Here is a 20,363-nt window from a genome sequence, read left to right as displayed (position 1 = left end):
TAAAAGGTAAATCAGTAGATATGAACAATAGAAGCTAATCAATAATTTTTACTATTAGGATTCCCAAATACTTTCTCTTCTAAATAAATACATTTGTAGAGTTTTCAATTATTTTTAAATGGAATGTTTATTTTTATACAATAAATGTTTTACTGTAACTCCAGTGAAAGCACACACTTATGAATATTTATAAATGTTACTTTTTTCCCTCAATATACCAGGGAAAACATATTGCTCATTCATATTAACCTTTGACTTTCAATAATCTTGGTTTAAAATATTTTGCAATTTCAAAACACACACACACACACACACACACACACACACAGCTTGCTAGTTCAGTTTAAGGAAAGTAAGAGTAATTCCTAAAAGTAAAACAAAAATGTGTTTTTATGATCATAGATTACTACATATATTCACTGGAGACACCCTATTGTAAACACTATAGAGCAGTGGTTTTTAAACATTTTGACCTCAGAACAACTTTATATCCCTAACAATTATTAAGCACTCCAAATAACTTTCTTGATTACAAATTATATCAATATACACTGAATTAAAACTGAGAAAGATTAGAAATACTAAACTTTTTAATAACAAAGCAATTTTGGCTTACAGAAATTACATAAAAATGTAACGTTAACAAAAACTAAACTTTCTAAAAGCAATCAGTGAGAACAATGGCACTATTTCATGTTTTTTTTCAAATTTTTCACTTTAATATTGGCTGAAAAGACTCTCTGATCTGCTAGTGCATTCAATCTAATATAAGCAATATCACAAGACATGTAGCCTCTACAAAACTATATACTTGTAACAGAATAATGGTAAAAGGGCAAATAATATCTTATTATTATAAAAATAGTTTAGGCCTCACAGATCTCCCCTGAAGAGTCTCAGGAATCCCCCAGGGTTTTCTGAAACACACTTTAAGAACCGCTGCTCTACAGCATTGTTTGCAATTGCTACTCTTTCAGCCGTCATAAACTTACAGGTCTCCATGCCTTCATCGTCATCATCTACTGCAGGTTTGTCATAAGACTTGTCAATGGCAGCTCTGAAGCTCTCATTGCATCCCCTTCCTCTGATGATCCGCGGCCGTGGGCGATGGAAAGGAATATCCCCATTCAGAGTCACCTCGGCAACGGCTGTCTGCAGACTCTCTAATGAACTTGACTTCTTCAGACCCAGGGAAGGTCCCACATCTCTACTGGGGGAACCTTGGAGGTTTACAAAAACAAACACGTTAGTGTGAATTAGTAAAAATTACAAACCTGAATATCTGCGCATTGTGGAAAACTTTCGGTCCATACGCAAAACTTATTTGCTCAACGGGGAGTTCTGGAATGTGGACGGAAAAGATATAAAGACTAAATGAAGCAATAGTTGCTAATTTCTATTTTTCCCAAATTGATATTAGATTTTCTCTGTTTTCATTAGGAAAAACTCTAAGTTATTAGTTTTTATTTTTATCTCAATAGATGAAATGGCTGTCAAAGTCATTTTGCTCCGAGTAATTGAAGTCATCTAAAAGAACCAGAATAACCCAGAAGCTCATTTGAAAAGCAGAGATGCTGGGAAAGGCTAAGAGAAGCAACCCAGAGTAAAGCTTTTTAACTTAATTGAAACCATTTTTGGGCAATTTTAAAATCATTTACAACAGAAGTTAGGCATTCACATCAATGAGCCCTATCAAATCTCTTCCTCATTACACTGCAGATTCAAAACCCTTTATAAGTAGAAAGAGCACAGGGATGAGATGTCACCAATACAATTAGGGCAACCTGGCAGCAGGTAGAAACCTAATCCTGGGGAATATAGATGTCCTGTGACAAGAGAGATACGAGATTTGAATAGAAACAAATTACACGAGGGCTCTCTCTCAGAGGGAGGTAAAGGCCAGACTGAAGATCTGGATACTTATGTACACTTCCTTCCCCATGTCTGGGAATAACACCTGTTTGAGAAACAGGTTACGGAAAAAAGGAAGACAACTTAGCAATTACCAAGTAAATTTCAGGACAGCAGGGAGAATTCAGGGAATTAAAAATTTGGCTCTATGTCCTAAGGATCCAGGGCAGAAAGGCCTGAGATAATACCAATAGTACCCAAGCTTTAGAAAACCATCAAAACTGATTTCTTTAACCAAGTAAGACAGCCTCATCCATCACTGCTCAACCTGGCACTCAAAGGTAGACTAATTTAGCCACTAGATGACTGAAACACCATCTCTGCACCACCACCTGGGCGATCCAGGTTATAGAACTGGTTCTTCATTTATACTGTTAACAAGACAGCCGAAAAAAATGGGAAGGAAGGAGAAACTCAATAGTTTATCTCTACATGGGGTCATCAGCCCATCTGTTGATCAATAATTAATGAGTAGCCTTGTCATGTTATTACCTATAAGACAAATAGTTGTGACATAGGCTTTCCATAGCTCAGAGTATAAAACAGAATGAAAATTAGTTTGAGAGAGTCAAAATGAGAATTCTCTTTTTAAGATTCATTTATGTTACGTTTTTAATCTAAATGTTCGCAATGGGGAAGCAGTTTTAAGTAAGAATAGATAAGTTAAAACATAGTATAGGCAGAAAAGCAGACATATGATTCTAATGAAATAATATTCCATAAACTGGTGTGTGGGGGGGGGAAAAGGGATGATTTATTTAGCTTTCTTAATGCACGTTTGTATACATTTCATTATTTATTTTATGACAAAAGTTCACATGAAATATTTCTTCCAAAGAGATCAATCTTACTTTTCTCTCGGTAGCACTATAATTTTTGACAAGTCCATTTTCTAAATTACTCATAAAAGTCATGTCACAGAAAGAAAAATGAATTTTGTTCCAAAGAACTAAACAGAAAGAAAGAAATCAAGAAATCAAAAAGAACAGGAAGCAATCCTTCTTGGGCAGGGATATATACCTTTATACTTCCTAGAATCAGCATCGGAAAGATCTCTGTCTGAATAAATTATGCTTATCAATTTTCATAATTTACCAGCTGTAATTGGGTTCTATAGACATGTATTAGACAAATATTTGGTGCTTTCCTGAGTTCATCAATGATATGTGTATGTATGTATTTTCAATAAAGGTTTCATGGTTCCAGAAAGGATTATCACAAAAACAGCATTTACATATATGTTCAGCTTTTCTGTATGCCAAGTTGGCTGAGACTACTCCCTGTATTCAGAGCAGTGAAAATTTTAATAATGAATTTAATGAATTTCAGAAATGGCATGAGTATTTATTAAAATTGAGTGTTCTTCAGCATGAACACAGGCAAATTTAGAAAGAAAAACAATGGTGAAGTATAATTAAAGAAGCAACAGACCCCATCTCTACAAAAAATAAATTAAAAAAAAAATTAGCTGGGCACGGTGATGCATGCCTGTAGTCCCAGCTACTCAGGAGGCTCAGGTGAATGGACTGCTTTGAGTCCAGGATTTTAAGGTTACAAGGAACCATGATAGTGCCATTGCACTCCAGCCTACGTGACAGAGTGAGACCCTGTCGCTAAAAAGAAAAAAAAATTTAAGTGTAATTCAGAGCTTACCTATCTAGTCTTTTGCATAAATTCACTACACTGTGATATAATATTTGGGCAAAATGTTGGTAACTGCGGACCGTGAGTATTGGATTCATGGGAGGTCAATGGACTACTCTACATCTATGTATGGTGGCAAATTTTGATAAAAAGTTACATAAAAAGTCCATATATATAACATATGAATCTTTATCAGCAAACTACAAGCCAAATCTGGAAGATTTTATGGAATACAGTCATACCCATTTATACACATATTGCCTACGGCTGCTTCCATTCTACAGAACAGAAGTGAATAGTTGCAACAGATACCTTACAGTCTGCAAAGCCTTAAATATCTACTGTCTGGTCCTTTTTAGAAAAAGCTTGATGACTCTTGATTTATAAGATGAATATCACACATCTAAGTACATTATTTGACAGAGAAACTTTAACAAAGTTTTAATTGATATATTAAGATTCCCCAGTGAAGTTACTGAGGTCTCTAGCATTATAAACCTAGTATTTACTAGTAATAAAAATTGAAAAAATCTTTATATAATGTATACCCAGGAGATTTAGTTTTATTTGTATAAAAAAAAAATCAATGGCTTTTATCTGAATTTTTTAAACAATACTTTAAAGCTCTTACTTTATATAAATCTTCTAGGTCATTAGAATATTTTGCTTATACTTTATATTTCAACAATGAAACCATTAGAACCCCACTTTTCTTATTCCTGTTCTCTCTTGTTCTTTCAGAAACTATATTTATCCCAAAATATGATACAAGATTCCTAAATCTGGGGGAAAAGGGAGAAATCATAATGATGTATTTCCTCTAGAACTATATATCTAGTCCTATTTACCAATACCCCTCATGCCAAAAAGAGAAAAGAAAAAAAGATGGAGAATGTCTTTTGCAAGGGCAAAGAGAAATGGAATTCAATTTTCATTATGAAAGGCTTATACCTAGACAGATGTTCTATGCTAAAATGCCACTATGACTCTTCCAAAAACCTTTGGACTGGGCTGGGCGCAGTGGCTGACTCCTATAATCCTAGCACTCTGGGAGGCCAAGGTAGGTGGATGGCTCGAGGTCAGGAGTTCGAAACCAACCTGAACAAGAGCGAGACCCCATCTCTACTATAAATAGAAAAAAATTAATTGGCCAACTAATATATATAGAAAAAATCAGCCGGGCATGATGGTGCATGCCTGTAGTCCCAGCTACTCGGGAGGCTGAGGCAGGAGGATTGCTTGAGCCCAGGAGTTTGAGGTTGCTGTGAGCTAGGCTGACGCCACGGCACTCACTCTAGCCTGGGCAACAAAGCGAAACTCTGTCTTAAAAAAAAAAAAAAAAAAAACTTTGGACTAAACTGTAAACTCATCATAATCTTGAAAACTCAAATGAGTGAATAAAGAAAAATAACTGAAAATCTGTTCATCGTCTAATACTGAGGAGCAGGGAGAACCTAGTTTAGATTTTTATTCATGTAGGTTTAAAACCAATAGCCCAACAAGTATTTTGGTATCCATGTAATATTTTTGCCCCAAGATTTTCCAATTTAAATTGCTAGGATCAACTGCACATACTGCAAAAATAAAATGGTCTTTTTCTCTAGAATCTAACATTTTAAAACATAAACCCACACGGTTTGATTATAGAATTTGCCTTCTTGCCATGAAAATTATGTAATGATATGACTTAAAATTTGGATGCCGTTATTTTTTAAATCATAATAAATTGTCCTGTAACTTGTAGTAGTTATAAGCTAGTTAACTTAAATATTTTTCTTATGTTACCTAATTGGCATAGCACATAAAGCCATGTCCTTTAACCTGAGCAGTTCAATTTGGTTCTTATGAACATTAACGTGGACAGGGGTTAGTTCTTTAAAAGAACTAAATACTACTAACTCCAAAAACTACTGCTTTACATATGTGAATTATCAAATAATGTTTTTCTTTAGCCCTGCTTCAGAATTTCAGTGAACAATAACTACTTAGTAAGGGCTGAGGCTATAGTTAATTGCCTTGCATACAGTTAATCTGATGATTTATTAGATATAATTTTTACAATCAATCTTATACTCTACAGACTATGATAATTCCAGCCATGTCCACAATAATCTTTACATATGTATGTGGGATACACATTTTTCAAGCAGGCTAAAACTAATTACTACTGCAGGTTAAAGAGGTGAATTGAAGCTAATTAGTGCTAAGTGGTATAACTACATCATACTGGATCTGGAATAATTAAAACACTATTCCAAACATGCAATAATAAATCATAAATGCTCGATTGTACAAAGCCCATTACTTTATACTCAAAGACTTTCCTCTGATTATTTTCATACAATAACATAAAAAGCAAAACCTACTACAATGCAAAACCCAGTTCAATATAATCCATTGTTTCTATGAGCGATTTAGTCGTATTTTAGAAGCAATGAATTGAGAACAAGTTCACAAAGATATGAAGTCATGTGCATTATAGAGCCTATTCCAATGTCAGATTAACTATCAGCTAACTCCAGATCTGAAAAAGAATCAAGGTTTTCTGAATGATTAAAGATATGAACACTGTAATTTAGTGAAAAATATTCATATTGGCACTCTTATCTTTCAAATGAAAATCATCATGTTGAGAATTCTATTATGGATGTTAACCTAGACTCACATAGATGACTTAAAAACATAGGAGGCTACCATAATATTTTGGGGATTTCTTTTTTAATTGTGACAAAACATTCCTATACAAATAGAATTAAGAAAAATCTAGGTTGTTTTTAGCATTTGTGAGGCACAATTTAACTGTGAGGCATTTGTGAGGCACTATAATTTAATAGTTCCAGTTAGGATGTACACCACTGATAAATTTCTTCTAACGGGAATTTTTTCTTTTCTAATACAATTGGATTTCCCACAATGAAAACATCTGGGTAAGACTGGAATATTTATGTTTACATGGAATATGATGGGCAGCTCTATAATTGTGATCAGCTCCTTGGGCCATGGTTTCTATGGCAACGGTCTGACTGTCCATTCTTACCTGCTTTCTGGTCATCCACTGTATTGAGTTTAGTCTCGTCAGCTACTGTTAAAAGGTAAATGTATAATGGTTAGCCCAGTTAGTTCCCATAATCCAGCATGCTTCAACCATTCCCAGATCTTTGCAGTTAGGTGACAATTCTTAGGTAATATTTCATGCAAATAATATGAAATATCAAGCAAACATTCACAATAAAAAATAAATAAATAAAAGGGGAAGGAAAAAAAGCAGTGTCTCCATGCAATATGCCAGTCATTTCATTTCAGACATGTGTGTTATTTATATGTTAGCATATCATTATTAGCCAAGTCAATGCATTGCCAAATTTTTCTTTTATGCATATGATAAATTAATGCTTTTAGTCTTGAACTACAAACAGCCACCAGAGAACAGCATAAGTTACAGTTGATTAACAAAGGTTTTAAGTCATTCGGTTTACAGATATAATTAAATTTTTTTGACGGATTTGGATTTAAAGAGATACTACCTGATTGGTGTTTGATTAAACAACTATGGTTATGTTCTTCCTCTCATTTGCTCTCAAATAGTCTCTATAATAAATATTCTCTCAAATTATTACTTCAATTAAATGCCTTCATTATCAAAACATAATAAGAGTTTCTACTAAATAAACCTTAAAGAATAGCAATGAAAGGAAGATATCATGAAGTCACTAAATTCTAGACATGGATTGAGATAATGGTTTCTCTCCAAAATTTGTTCTTCTAGTTCAAAAATCCCACAAACAACCAAATATAATTTTGAAGAAATTGGTTTAAAATAGCCACAGTGTGAAAACATTTCAACTTTTAAAATAGATACATGAATATAGCATGATATGCACATGTGTTTGTTTCCTTTCTCATAAGAAAACATATATATTAACATATTGCATATTATGTAAACATGCCACGTATGAGGGATATGGTTATCTCAAACTCAGAGGAAAACTAACTTTTGCCAAATCACCACATTTCACATTTATTTTCTCTACTGCTCAAAGTAAACAGACATGTGTTCGGGACCATCAATTTTCTCCTGAAAGCATTTAAACCTTATGTAGATAAAGATTCATGGAGATTGTACTCACTACCTAAATCCATGCTTTTTGATTTTCGTGTTTTAACGAAATCCAATTGACTGGCATCTGAAAATTGCTTTGTGCGTTTTTCTGACATACTCTGGCGTCCAAATCCTTCTCGTTGAAAAGCAAGAACTGGATCAACGTCTGGACTCAAAGAGCTGGTGTGAAGAGAAAGATAAAAAACAAAAATATTTATTAAAAATAGGAGATCTTCAGTTTAGGAAAGTTTTTATCTACCTGAGTGTTTGAATATGTGTATATGTGCAATCCTCAAAAAAATTTAAATAACATAAATAGAGCCCATTTTAAAAAACTGTGTCTGTATAGAAGGTGATGGGAAAATACAAAATTAATATTTAGAGTAACTCTCCATGTAAATTTGCTGTTTCTCTAATGTCCTCTCACAGTTTCTTCATTCTATTTCATAATACATCATTATTTCTCAGTGATTAGAAAAAATGAGCCTGATATTTTTCAGACATTAAAGGATTGAATATTTCAGGAAACCTGTCATCTATTATATGCAAATATTAGCAAACAAGTGATGATATAAATTGCAATTCCATAGAAGTTTTTAAAAGGATGTGTTCTGGTCCTCATCTATGTTAATCTTGTGTTTTAGAAAAGGAAAACAAAACACAACACTTTTATGACATGTAGTTTCATGAGTATGTAGTTCCTCTGACATAATTTAAACAACTGAAAAGAAATCAATTCAACAGACATTTATCAGAATCTATTCTAATTAAGTCATTGTGCTGGGTATGTAGGTCGAAATAATAAAAATAAGAAGAGGTCCCTGTTTCCTACACGCTCCTATGGAAAATACTAAAGCCAGAAGTATGAAACAGATGCTGAGGACGCACAAATGAGAGAATGCATAGTACATGAGTGAGTGAGTCAGGAAAAGCATAGCTAAGTTTAGATGACATTTGGTTTGGGTGACACCAACACAGTGGCTCAAGCAGAGATGGTAAGGAAGCATATGGCATATCACTGGCAACAGGATACATGCTGCAGTGCCTTTCCAATGGAAGTGGCAGGAGAAGACACAGAATCCTTCCTATTCGTAAAAAATCTGTGAACACTTTCAAAAGCCCTATCAGGTGTTCAGAGCACAGCTCACACTAAGAAAATAAATGGCTTTCTCCGTGCTGGGCACATTGAGTAATTAAGTATCCTAGCTCTTCTATGTCAGGGTTGAGCCACCTTGCCTATCTGGCCAGGTACAAGAACGCCCCACTACAGCTGTTATAACTAAACATACCGAGAATGCCAGCAGGCCACTTCCACTGTCCCCTGAACTTGTGACAGCCTTCCTTATGTAGAGGCAAGCTTCTCCCACCCTTTAGAGCCTTGTAAGAATTACCATTCATATTGATAAAAGGATAGCGATCTGGTTTGGATGCACATCAGAATCTGAGCTTCCATTTACTATGCATTAAGAAGAGCCAAGCCAAAAGTTCTCAAAAGTAGGATGATGAGCAAAATAAGCTCTGCCGTTGGGTAGAGTAACCCAAAATGTTTTGCCTCACTCCTTTTACAAGAGAGGCAATGAGAGCATTCACAAAGTAAACGTCCTTTGTAAACTGCAAACCACTAAGCAAAGTAAGTGATTACCCAGAGAAGACTATCACAAATTATCAAAGTAATACACAGTAGAGTGATGGAAATCTAGAGTCCCCAAACACCACATAAAGCCACTGGACACTCTTCCTCAGTCTTTTCCACCAAGTACAAAGCAGGGCCCCATGAGTAAGGCGAGGTAGGTGCCTAGTGCTCAGAATTTAAGGAAGTTTTTACCCTCAAGGTCATGCAAAGGCAGACTCAACACCTCATAGATGACCCTGATCTTAAGTTTTGCCCCCTGGGTACCCTCATGACTTCATCCTAGTACCGAATCAGATACAGAGAAAAGAGAAGACATATCCTACAGAAACTAGTAGTTTAGGCCAAGGCAAGAACAATTTTGTTTTATATTTTTGTAAAACACCATGCTCTATCTTGATAAATGTTATTTTGTTTGCATTCTACTCTAAATCTTTTCATTTTTAATATATCAGATTTTTTCTTTGAAACTGAATAAATTTGATACTCTAAGAAGCAGCAGGGTGATGTCTAGCTTGAAGCCTCCTCAGACACCTCTTCAAATACTACTATGCTTTGGTATATATGGCTTATTAATTACCAGAGCACAAACACCCCTGTCAAGAAGCACAGTTCTAGAAGTAAAAAATTAAAACCTATATGAGAACTATAACCCAATTTTACAGCAGCAAACTCTAAATAATATATTCCCAATTAGAGTAATTCTTTTATATATTGAAAATAGATCTCTCCACTGTGCACATCAACATTTTTTATATCCCACCGAATACTTTTAAAACCTCAACTCCAATAATGCATAGACAGAATGAATTTGACATACGTTTTTATTAGAAATTATTGGTAAAAGATTTTTCAAAGAAATACAAACTGTTGCTGCCCATGTCATCTTGAAAACCACATATTGGCATATTTTTTAAAATCCTTGAAATTATGTTGCCATTAAAATTAGAATTTGCTGTTATACCTCTTATCCTCTTAACTGAGTTGTTCATGTTCCCTCAATCAACTAATAGATTGAAAAAAGTATATTCTTAGTTGACAAATAAGTTTAGCCATCCGACACAGTTAGCTTTCCAGAATTATGCAATAAACTGCAAACATACACAATTTAAAACATCACATGAGTTTGCAAGTTAATAAAAGTCTTAAAATAACTAATATCCTTAAACCATGACATAATGAATTCTTCCCTTTCAATATTCCCATTAAACTAATTTCAGACATGATAAACACTAGGAATTATTTAGCAAGTAGGACTGCAGGACCAACAGCTGATTCTTTAAAGAATGTAACCAGATCCTGACCCCTAATGTTATTAAAATTCCAGTTATTAATCCTGTCTTATTGCCCTTTTGTTTTCATAACATTTTCATCAAGGATTAGGGAGATATTGTCAGGTTGGAAAAGCTTACATTTTCTGCTGTGATTCAGAACAGCTGCCACTCTTGTTTGGATAACCCTTCATTCATATTCTTTTCTCTGCCCGATGTTCACCACAGCAAAATCACACAAGTCCTCACCGTTTTTGCAAATCCCCCTTAGGGAAATTAATGCCACACTCTATCCCTGCCAGTTATTTTATTTATTTTCACCAATACGGTGCTTTATAAGGCCACAAACAGATCTGTTCCTTGGACCACCTCTACCATTCCTCACAATGGTGGAGATACAGGTGCTTTTATCCCTAAAATGAACACCCTGTGGATCTAATCCTTACTTTTTCTGCTGTTGCTTTCACTTTCGGAAAGAGCTGGAAACCGCAGCAATGTTAACAGCCTCTGCAGATTTCAAATGGGTTCTTACTTTATATTGTAGTCTTCCCCTTTACGTTTAACCAAAAAAACTCATTCAAGGATAGGCTATTATCATGAGAGCTTGAGTGTAGCTCTGTTTCTAAATCCTGTGTTTTCAAAAAGAGAATTAAAAAAGAAAGAAATGAAAAGGTAGAGATGAGCTTTTCAAGGGCGCAAACAACAGGTGAGATTACTCCAAGAGAACATCTGCAGATTTAACAGATAAATGAACTGTATTTTTGTGTTCATGATGAGGAGCGGGGGTCAGAATGGAGGAATGGTATAGAAGGCTTTTGTTAAGATCATCACTAAAATGTTAACGCAAAAATGCCAGCCCCCTCGGTACCTCTTATCTAATATATTTAATGTTGATACAGTCAGAGAAAGAGTAGGAAGCAGAAAACAGTTAAGTAGCAAAGGAACACCGCCATAACAGTTAAATATAATTTTGCTGATATATTCATAAAAGACCCCAGAGGAAGGGCAGTAAGAAAAGTCAGGTACAATACTTCACATGGTTTGTGTTAATTATCACTACAACCTCACCAGGTCGTCCCCAAGAGGCACTTTCGCTTTGCTTATTGATGTATATAATTACTGGGCATGCAGATTAAGGCGAACCCACATTCATAAGCCACACATTGGCTCAATAACATCAGATGCTTTCTTCTATTTTGAAAGACACAGGAAAAAAAAAAATAGCAGGAGACCGCCCCAAAAGTCACTTCATGTTAAGAGTAATTCCAAAGCATTTTAAACAGTATAGTTACTGCACACTAAAAAGAAAACTTTAAAACAGGCCTCCTCCCACTCTCAGAACACATTAGCTCTTAGTGTGGTGAATCAACCGTTACAATCAACTTAAGAGATCTGCCCAGAATTTTTTATATTTAATAGAAAAACAATTCAGCAAAGTAACGCAGATCTAAACTAAATGCTAAATAGTGAAGCTTAAAAACAAACGAGTAGGGTTTTTGGTTGGTGGTAGTTTTGTCGCCCTCATCATCTTGGTTAAATTACTAACTGTTACAGACATTGAAGGTTAAAACTATCGAGCATGTTTCTGTAAACAGGGTTAGGGTGTGATATTTTATTTAAAAAGCGATTATATAAAAACCATGAAAAGAGAATATTTTCTATAAAAAAAAAATAACTGCTCAGTCATGCGTCACTTAAACATAAAATAAAAACGTGACTGGAATTAACTTGTATTTTCCAACCTCGGACGCCGAGCTTACCAGTCGGCTGAGTCAGTGATTGCAGCCTTGGCCCACATGCCAGCAGCGTCTGTCGTCACGAACCCCACATCGTCGTGGGAGCTGGAAGAGGACTGGTCAGAGAGGTGTGGAGGAAGCACTGGCAACCTGTCATCTTCTATGATGACAGTATCGTCCTGGGGCATGTTCACCGTGGGGGACAGCTGGTATTTACCTGTCCGGTGAAAAAAGAGAGAAATGCTAGACAATGATCTAAGTGTTACATCTATTCATTTTAATACTTGACTGTATTAGAAAAAGTCTAAACTTCTACACATCTGCTCAACCTGGTAGAACTAGACAGATTTCAGCGCATTTATTTTTCATAAACGATTGTCACACAGAGACGGAGAGTTTATTCCTACCTCTGATGCTACAGCTATGTAGCTCAGGGCACAGTATGCAAATGTCCTGATTTTAAGTGTCCTAAAGCCAAAGATGATCTCCAAGATGTCTTCTAATGTGAAAATGCTACACACAATCTAAGTTGTGAACATCCTTTGAAAAATTCTATCAGGAAGTTTAGAAGGAAGCCCTATTAACTTCCATCATTCATTCATTCAATCATCGGGCAACTACCGCATAGCAGGTACTATGAGACATAACCTCTGTCCTTAAAGAACTCAAACCCTAGTGAAAGATACATAATGTATCACGTAAGCAGTGATAACTGACGGTGGTACATGTGACGTTCCAAAAGCCATTCATTTATGTTGTCATTTCCTGGGTCACTGCAGGTAATCTTAACAAAAGTTAATATCAGAATTGGAGTCTGTATGAGGAATATGATCTTTTCTGCTGGAATAAATAATCACATTTACTTTAACATCAACTACATCATCATTAAATGCATGATGGAGAAAAGCCCATGGTACATTCAGGTGATACTTCAAAGATGAGTGTACCCAGAATCAAGTCCTGGAACCAGGACATGCAGAAGTGATCTTGACTCAAAAAAATGTCCCAGTGGGCAGGGGGAGAAATAACAGGGGCAATATATGTAACCCTAACAATATTTGTACCCCATAATATGATAAAATAAAAGGAAAAAAAAATTTCCCAGAGGTTTCCTGGCCATGATAGAGGAATCTGCAGATTTTGATTTATTCAATTAGAATCTAGTCTTCTTGGGAAGACCCCAAACTGTCTCTATACTGATCAGTTTCTTATAGGAAAATGTGCTCAGGTTCTTGGGTCAGCATGACAGGCGTTTACATTTCACAATCTTTCTTGCAACAAAATTATGTTTTTCAAGGTCCTCAGTCCTCAAAGATAAAGCTGGGGTCCAAATGATGACATCTTTTTCTCCCAAATCACCTATAGCTCTTCTCACTTCCTCCCCAAATCTTGTACCATGCATCCTGAGCAAGAATATGTCGATAAGGCTTTGGTCCGCGTGGATATCTTCTGAGAGTCCGGACTCACAGAAACATGCCATTGGATGATGTGGGCCATGGGCCCGGGTTCCTAACAAAGCAAGGAGACTTGACAGTTTCCCTGTCTACCTTGCAAGAGGATGGGAAAATTCATTTTAAACCTGATTTGCAAATCTGCTGAGTCAGCTATACGGTTTCTACCCAAATAAAAGGCTTACTCTCCCAAGACACTCCCCCCACGTCACACGAGATGCACTTTTCCTTTATTATATTTTTTAAAATAGCACAAACAGCAATGTATAGGGAGTTTATTAACATTTTAACACAAGTCTTAGATCTATTTTAAAAGTAAACCTTCGTAAGAATGTTGGGGATGGCATATACAAGTCTGAAGGATTTTTAAAAGCATACGTTTTTCTGCACATTTCAAGCAAAGGAGCAAAAGATATTTAAAGTTGCTACATACATTTTCAGGATAAACCAAGAAAGGAAACTTGCTTGGAATTTCAACTGTGTTCGTTACTTAGCATCAATTACCTTACTGTAGAAATATTACATGTTCTCTGAAACCTCTTTTTATCATTAAAAAAAAATTTTCAGGCCGGGCGCGGTGGCTCACACCTGTAATCCTAGCACTCTGGGAGGCCGAGGCGGGCGGATTGCTCAAGGTCAGGAGTTCAAAACCAGCCTTAGCGAGACCCCGTCTCTACCATAAAAATAGAAAGAAATTAATTGGCCAACTAATATATATATATATATATATATATATATATATATATAAATCAGCCGGGCATGGTGGCTTGTGCCTGTAGTCCCAGCTACTCGGGAGGCTGAGGCAGGAGGATCGCTTGAGCCCAGGAGTTTGAGGTTGCTGTGAGCTAGGCTGACGCCACGGCACTCACTCTAGTCTAGGCAAGAAAGCGAGACTCTGTCTCAAAAAAAAAAAAAAAAAAAAATTTTCTAGTTTGATTTCAAATGCACTCATTTTGACAACCTATGAAAACTAGCAGCTCATGATAAAAATGTAAATTAAATTAAAAATTAGGCATTTCCCCTTCCAGAATTCAAATCAGTCATTTCTAGTAGAGTTTTAGAATATTAGTATAGAAACCTGTTCATCAAAAATTATCATTCATAAATAAAGTAGGACATTCTAGAATTATTAGCCAAAGAAACATTTCCTTCTTAAGACATAGTTTTTTGCCCCCCAAAAGTGTATAGAATTATAAAAACCAGGGATATCTTTGACTGACAACTCACCACTGATGACACTTGTCACAACATTAAATACCCAGTCCCCACCAGGCAAATTTACTGGAAGGAAATACTATAGTACAATCATAGTGCATACATCTTTAAACACAAAAACTAAAACTTCTGGTTTTAAACAATGTATTCTGAGAGACATCCTAATAAACAATATGGAACATTGAACAGTTAATGTAATCCTTTCCTTATTTCGTACTGTTCTGAGTAGACACAGTGTACCTTAAGTGATCCAGAATTTTCTATATATAAATGGCAAGAAATCACCCTATTAGCAAGACAACAATTTGGCAGTTTTCTCACCCATGATAGAGGTGGCCAGTATTTCACAAGACTGGAGAACTCATATTTTCCATCAAATTTCTAATTCTTAACATGTTTGGCAGGAATACAGTTTGGGGATATGGCTCCAGGAATATATTGGAATAGTGGACAACTAAATTACCTAACTACATATGCTACCAAACTTGATCCAGATGATACCACAACTTGTTAATTAGGTTTGCTACTACTTGGCATATCATAAATGTGATACCTAAGAGTGACCTGACAAGGCTTTGATCTGTTTTTTGATGGATAAACTATCCTCTTTCCTCAACTAGTTAACCAACACCTACAAACTAATCAGTAAACCGATCGATATATAGCAGAGGAGTGAAACAATGAGATACAACATGATTGTTTACCAGACATTTATTCATTGGTAAATTTACACAGAATGTGACACCACACATGGTAGGTACCAGAGGAGAACTGTGCCAGTGACATGACTCACAATAAAAACAACATTAATGTACCATGTTTCTATGTCAAATTTCTAACAAGATGAAAATATTCTAAACATAATTACTTTTAAACTATGTATATCCCAATACAGAAACTACTAAGGTATAATTCTAAAATGGAAACAACAGATTTCAGTTTTGTTTTAAACACAAATATTCTTTAACTAAAAAAGATGGGGAAAAGTTAAGGTTCCATGCTCACAAATGTCAACTTGTGATGTAATTCATGAAGTTGGTATATTGGTTAAATTAACTACACCTATTATTGTTGTTGCTTTATTAGTTAAGACAGACCAACAATTAGAAAATACTTATAAGGTTTTCCAAAGGAAGAATCCTATGTAGGCTCACTACAGATTACTTTTTGATGAATGTCTACGACTATTCTTACAAAAACCCATTAGAGTAGAAATATTGTCAAAACAAATGATATGTAGAGAAATCTTGCCGTTGGTTAAAATCCTGGCTGACCCCACCAAAAGCTAAGGAGATCGATCAGGGTTGACTCATGGGGGACTCAGGACAGTTCAGGAAAACATATACAGAGATTTTGGTTCAGAAACACAGAAACTGTGTAGCTTTACTCAAGTAACTTAATTTCTTTGCTCCATAAGTCCCTTGAATATAAGATAAGCAGCTTGGAGCACATGATTTCTAAGGCTGTTTGCAAAGATTAAACTTCCGTTGAATTTTAGATCACAGGGCTTGCCTGGACAGAACAGGTTCTGGAGACTGTCAAAGGCCTTTGCTTAAAGAAGTGGATACTTACAATTGACATTAATAAGGAATGAGTACAGTGAGTGCAGCTGACACTTTATTATGTGATCTCAGCATTCCCCAGAGAGGGTTGTTTTTAGAAATAGGAAATAGCCAAAAACAATATAAAACAAAAAACCTCATGGGACCACTGGTTCTTTATCTGCAGATTGGGAAAGTGTGACTGATGACATTTGACATCCTCCCAACCCTACTAGTCTCTTCCTTTTTTGGTATATTTTTTAAAAGCCTCTCTTCTGGATGTGTTCCCAAAGAAATGGGTCAGAAAGCCTCAAAACTCCCTTTGGTCTAGAGTCCTATACATATAGGGTATTATCCTAGGTGATCTGCCCTGTTCACATACAATTAATTATTTCTCAACATCATCAGCTGTAATTTCAATAAAAGTTCTCTAAGTATAATAGCAGATCATGCAATAAATGCCACCACCTCCACCAGTATCTACATAGGAGTGAATTTAAATGGATAGAAGACAACCATTAATGAAATAGGACCAGTCTAAGAAGTTTCCATGCACCTAGATATTGTGCAAATGAATAAATACTATTGTGAAGGTTTAGACTAATGGAAATGCAATGCTCTAATGTCTTATCTTTGGTACTTTCTTTTGGCATTCCATTGCAAGGTAACATCTTGTACAGGATTTCTAAGTCTCAGTGGTAACTAACTTCACAAATAGCATTTGATTCTCAGGGCCAATGATACTAGAAATAAGGACTGACCAAGACTGAGGAATTCTCAAATTGCCAAATACAAGCTAAATCATTAAAAATATACATTTCTCAGGGTGAAACTATATTGTACTAGTTTCCAGTACAACATGTAAAAAAAAGTCTCAAGAAAATATCCAAATCATACAACATCAGTTTGGCCTAGCAGCAAACAGTAATGAGTCCGTCACCTCCCACCCTGCCCAGAGAAGTGAAAGGGCACGTGCATCTCCGAGCAGAGCTGGGAGGGATGTTACTGCCCCAGGGAAGCATCAGGAGTTTTATGAGTTCATTACAAATCTAGCAGAAGGCAGGGGATACGATGTCAACTATAATGCAAACTGAAGAGGACTAATGAAGCCATAGCTAACAAAACCAGGGCAACAGACTATGGAGAAAATGAATGACTCTTCAACCCATATATAGAGAGCATTTCAAAAGGTCACTAAGTGAAGTTTGGGATTTTTTTTTTTTTTGGTTTGGTTTTTAGTTTTAGTGTTTCGCCTTCCTCTGAAGCATCAGGGATTGGAGGCAGGACGCAGGTTACAGGAACTGGTGGACCAATGGTCTGATTCAGAATGGCAAGTCCTACGTTCCTATAATAAAGGGGAAATTACAGCGTATCACTTCGTATGCACACAGATCTAGGGACACATGCACACTCTTACTCTGTCTCAAGGGGTCTGAAATTTCAGCAATTCAAAAAAAATAAATGAACTTGACAAAGATAAAGTTTTACACCAAAGCCAAGAAAATATGGAAAATCCAACCGCAGTGAAGAGAGGGGTAAGTAAAAAGCAAGGATTCAATGGGACACACTCTGTATGATGCCTTTTACCTGACAGGTGTTCAACCCAACAGGTGTAGCATCCTTCCCTGATGCTTACTTATGCCAAGTGAGTAAAAACGAAAACATTGACAAAGTAAAACCAGAGAGCCGGCATGTCTAAGCTCTACATACAACAGGATGAGAAACTGAGCATTTAGCAATGTTTTCAAACTAGAAAGCTAGAAGGATTAGAGGAAGAACAACAGAAAATTCTACTAGACATGTTTAGGCAATTTTCCTATCATGCCCAGTAGAAAGTTCTTTGAAAGCAGAGATTGTTCCTTACTCATCTTTGTGTGGGTTTACAGCAAATGTATATGTACAATGTCTTGCCAATGGAAGGGTTTCCATGAACATCCACTAATAAATAAAACAAAAGTCTTATTTCAATGAGGCTCCATCATGGAAACTTGAATTGTATGAAATCTGTATTAAATGTACTCAAAACAGAGTGAAATTTAGGGTTTGTACTTTATAGGAGAGCCTTGCAAAATGTACCGGCAATAAAACTGTGTGATGTTGATGTCAGGTATTATTTTAATGAAAACAGCTTCTTGTGTTTTAAACGTGAAAACTCTCACAAGATAATCTCAAGATGAGCAACTCAGTAAATCCAACCACTCCGGTGGCAAAGCGAGTCTTTATTAACTGGATCTGTTAGTAGAAAGCTGAATTGCCGCAGAGCAAGTGCTAATAACCTCATTACCCGCTGGGGGCCATGCAGACAGTATGGTATTGAATCCAAACAAAGGATGCAGAAGACTAGTTTCAGGATTTTAAAACTCAAGCTTTGAAAAAGCAGAGATACACTTAAAATAGAATAACATCCTGTTAAGTACAAACCAAAAAAAATGTGAATATTTCATATACATGTGTCCATATATGAATATACATATTTTTCCCCTCTCGGCTCAAGCAGTGCTACTTGTGAATGATACATAATTGAATCCTTCTTGCCATACACCACTAAATTTTTATTTTTTTTTTTTTAAAAGCACAGCTTCACTTAGTATCTCAAACAAGCTGCAAATATCTTGATCATTTCTCTAGGATTCCTTTTTTTTTTTTTACTTCCTACATGTTACAGGATCTCAAAGCCACTTAACCAATCAATGTATTGATTTACTCTCTTCGCATTAACACTTCCTGAATGATTATAACGAACCTGTTCTTTTTCCTCTGGAAAATACGAGCCTCCTTTACATTAATAGGACATGAATAACCTCTCAGTAAACCAGTGAAAGCATAAAAGTAAGATGTGATGAACAATTTTACCTGACTCACCCATTATCCTACTGAGGGCAGCATTTCTCGTGGGCGACTCATCAAGCCCCTCAATCCCACTGTAGAGGGAATGGGAGATTCTCCGTTCTCTGTCATCCAACACTGTTTCGATGGGCAGCTCAGGTCCAGGGGGGCTCCCAGGTGACTTTAGCTATGAGAGGGGGGGCAAGGGAAAATCAGTGCTCGGAAGCCCATTAACAGCATGGGGGAATTATAACAACTTGCCCAAGGCCTGTATCCAACTGGGTACCAAATGAAGTAGAACTTTTCACCCTGTACCAAAATAATTTGTGATGACAGCTCTGCCTAATGACCAACTTTCTATGCCATGTTACACAGTGCCTCCCATGAAGTTCTGTCAGATTTCAACCATTGGAGGAAAAATATGTATATTAAGAGCTTTCTTTAAAATCTGCTCCTGTTGCTTATTTTTTTTAATTTGACTGTTAGTGTCTGTTTAAGCCAATTTAAGTTATAGTTTAATCCCAGATTCTTTACTAGGCATTGCTCTGTAGAAGGCATGCTTTATCAGAATGGAAGCTGGAGTTTAACTATAATTTTTATATTAATACTTCTAGGATATAACTACATCTAACAATTACCATATACTTGTGTATGTGAGGGTAGAATTATTTCCTACTATATAAAACATAAAGACTCCATTTGTAAACTCAGGTGCCTTGAGCTACACACCAAATTTAAATTTCTTCTGCTAGAAATTAAGCATAATCATAGTATTACCTTACTACAATCTTTAACTATAAGATAGTAACTGAAAAAAGCCCTCAAAGAGCACACAGAATATGGAAATAATTAAGCACACACAGGTATGAGTATTTCACAAACATATACAATCTACTCAATAAGCAAAGAACACAGGTCGATTTCTCTGACCATGAAATGAAATCTTATGTGGCATTCCTTAAAACAGCTAGCTGTGTGTTATAAGTCATATTGTTCCTAAAAATAATCTAAGAAATTTATGTTAGTAAAGCCTTGAAAT

At 35.8% G+C, this 20,363-nt stretch overlaps 1 protein-coding gene across 20 annotated transcripts in view; it reads right to left on the bottom strand.

The window, feature by feature from the left end:
* The window catches only part of PARD3 (par-3 family cell polarity regulator), a 575,331-nt gene that overhangs the window by 187,144 nt on the left and 367,824 nt on the right, over positions 1-20,363 (bottom strand). For 6 of the 20 annotated variants that reach the window (XM_075997631.1, XM_075997634.1, XM_012765647.3 and 3 more), the window contains 5 exons: positions 19,352-19,511; positions 12,316-12,508; positions 7,683-7,834; positions 6,593-6,637; positions 993-1,220 (listed from right to left, as the gene is read on the bottom strand). In XM_075997631.1, coding sequence (XP_075853746.1) covers positions 993-1,220; positions 6,593-6,637; positions 7,683-7,834; positions 12,316-12,508; positions 19,352-19,511 — 778 coding nt within the window. The remainder of the gene's footprint in view (positions 1-992; positions 1,221-6,592; positions 6,638-7,682; positions 7,835-12,315; positions 12,509-19,351; positions 19,512-20,363) is intronic. The other 14 variants (XM_075997637.1, XM_012765651.3, XM_012765650.3 and 11 more) reach the window with 7 other exon arrangements.

This window comes from Microcebus murinus, chromosome 25, assembly GCF_040939455.1.
Source record: "Microcebus murinus isolate Inina chromosome 25, M.murinus_Inina_mat1.0, whole genome shotgun sequence".
Lineage (NCBI taxonomy): Eukaryota > Metazoa > Chordata > Mammalia > Primates > Cheirogaleidae > Microcebus > Microcebus murinus.
This window is presented reverse-complemented; position numbering and strand designations above follow the sequence as displayed.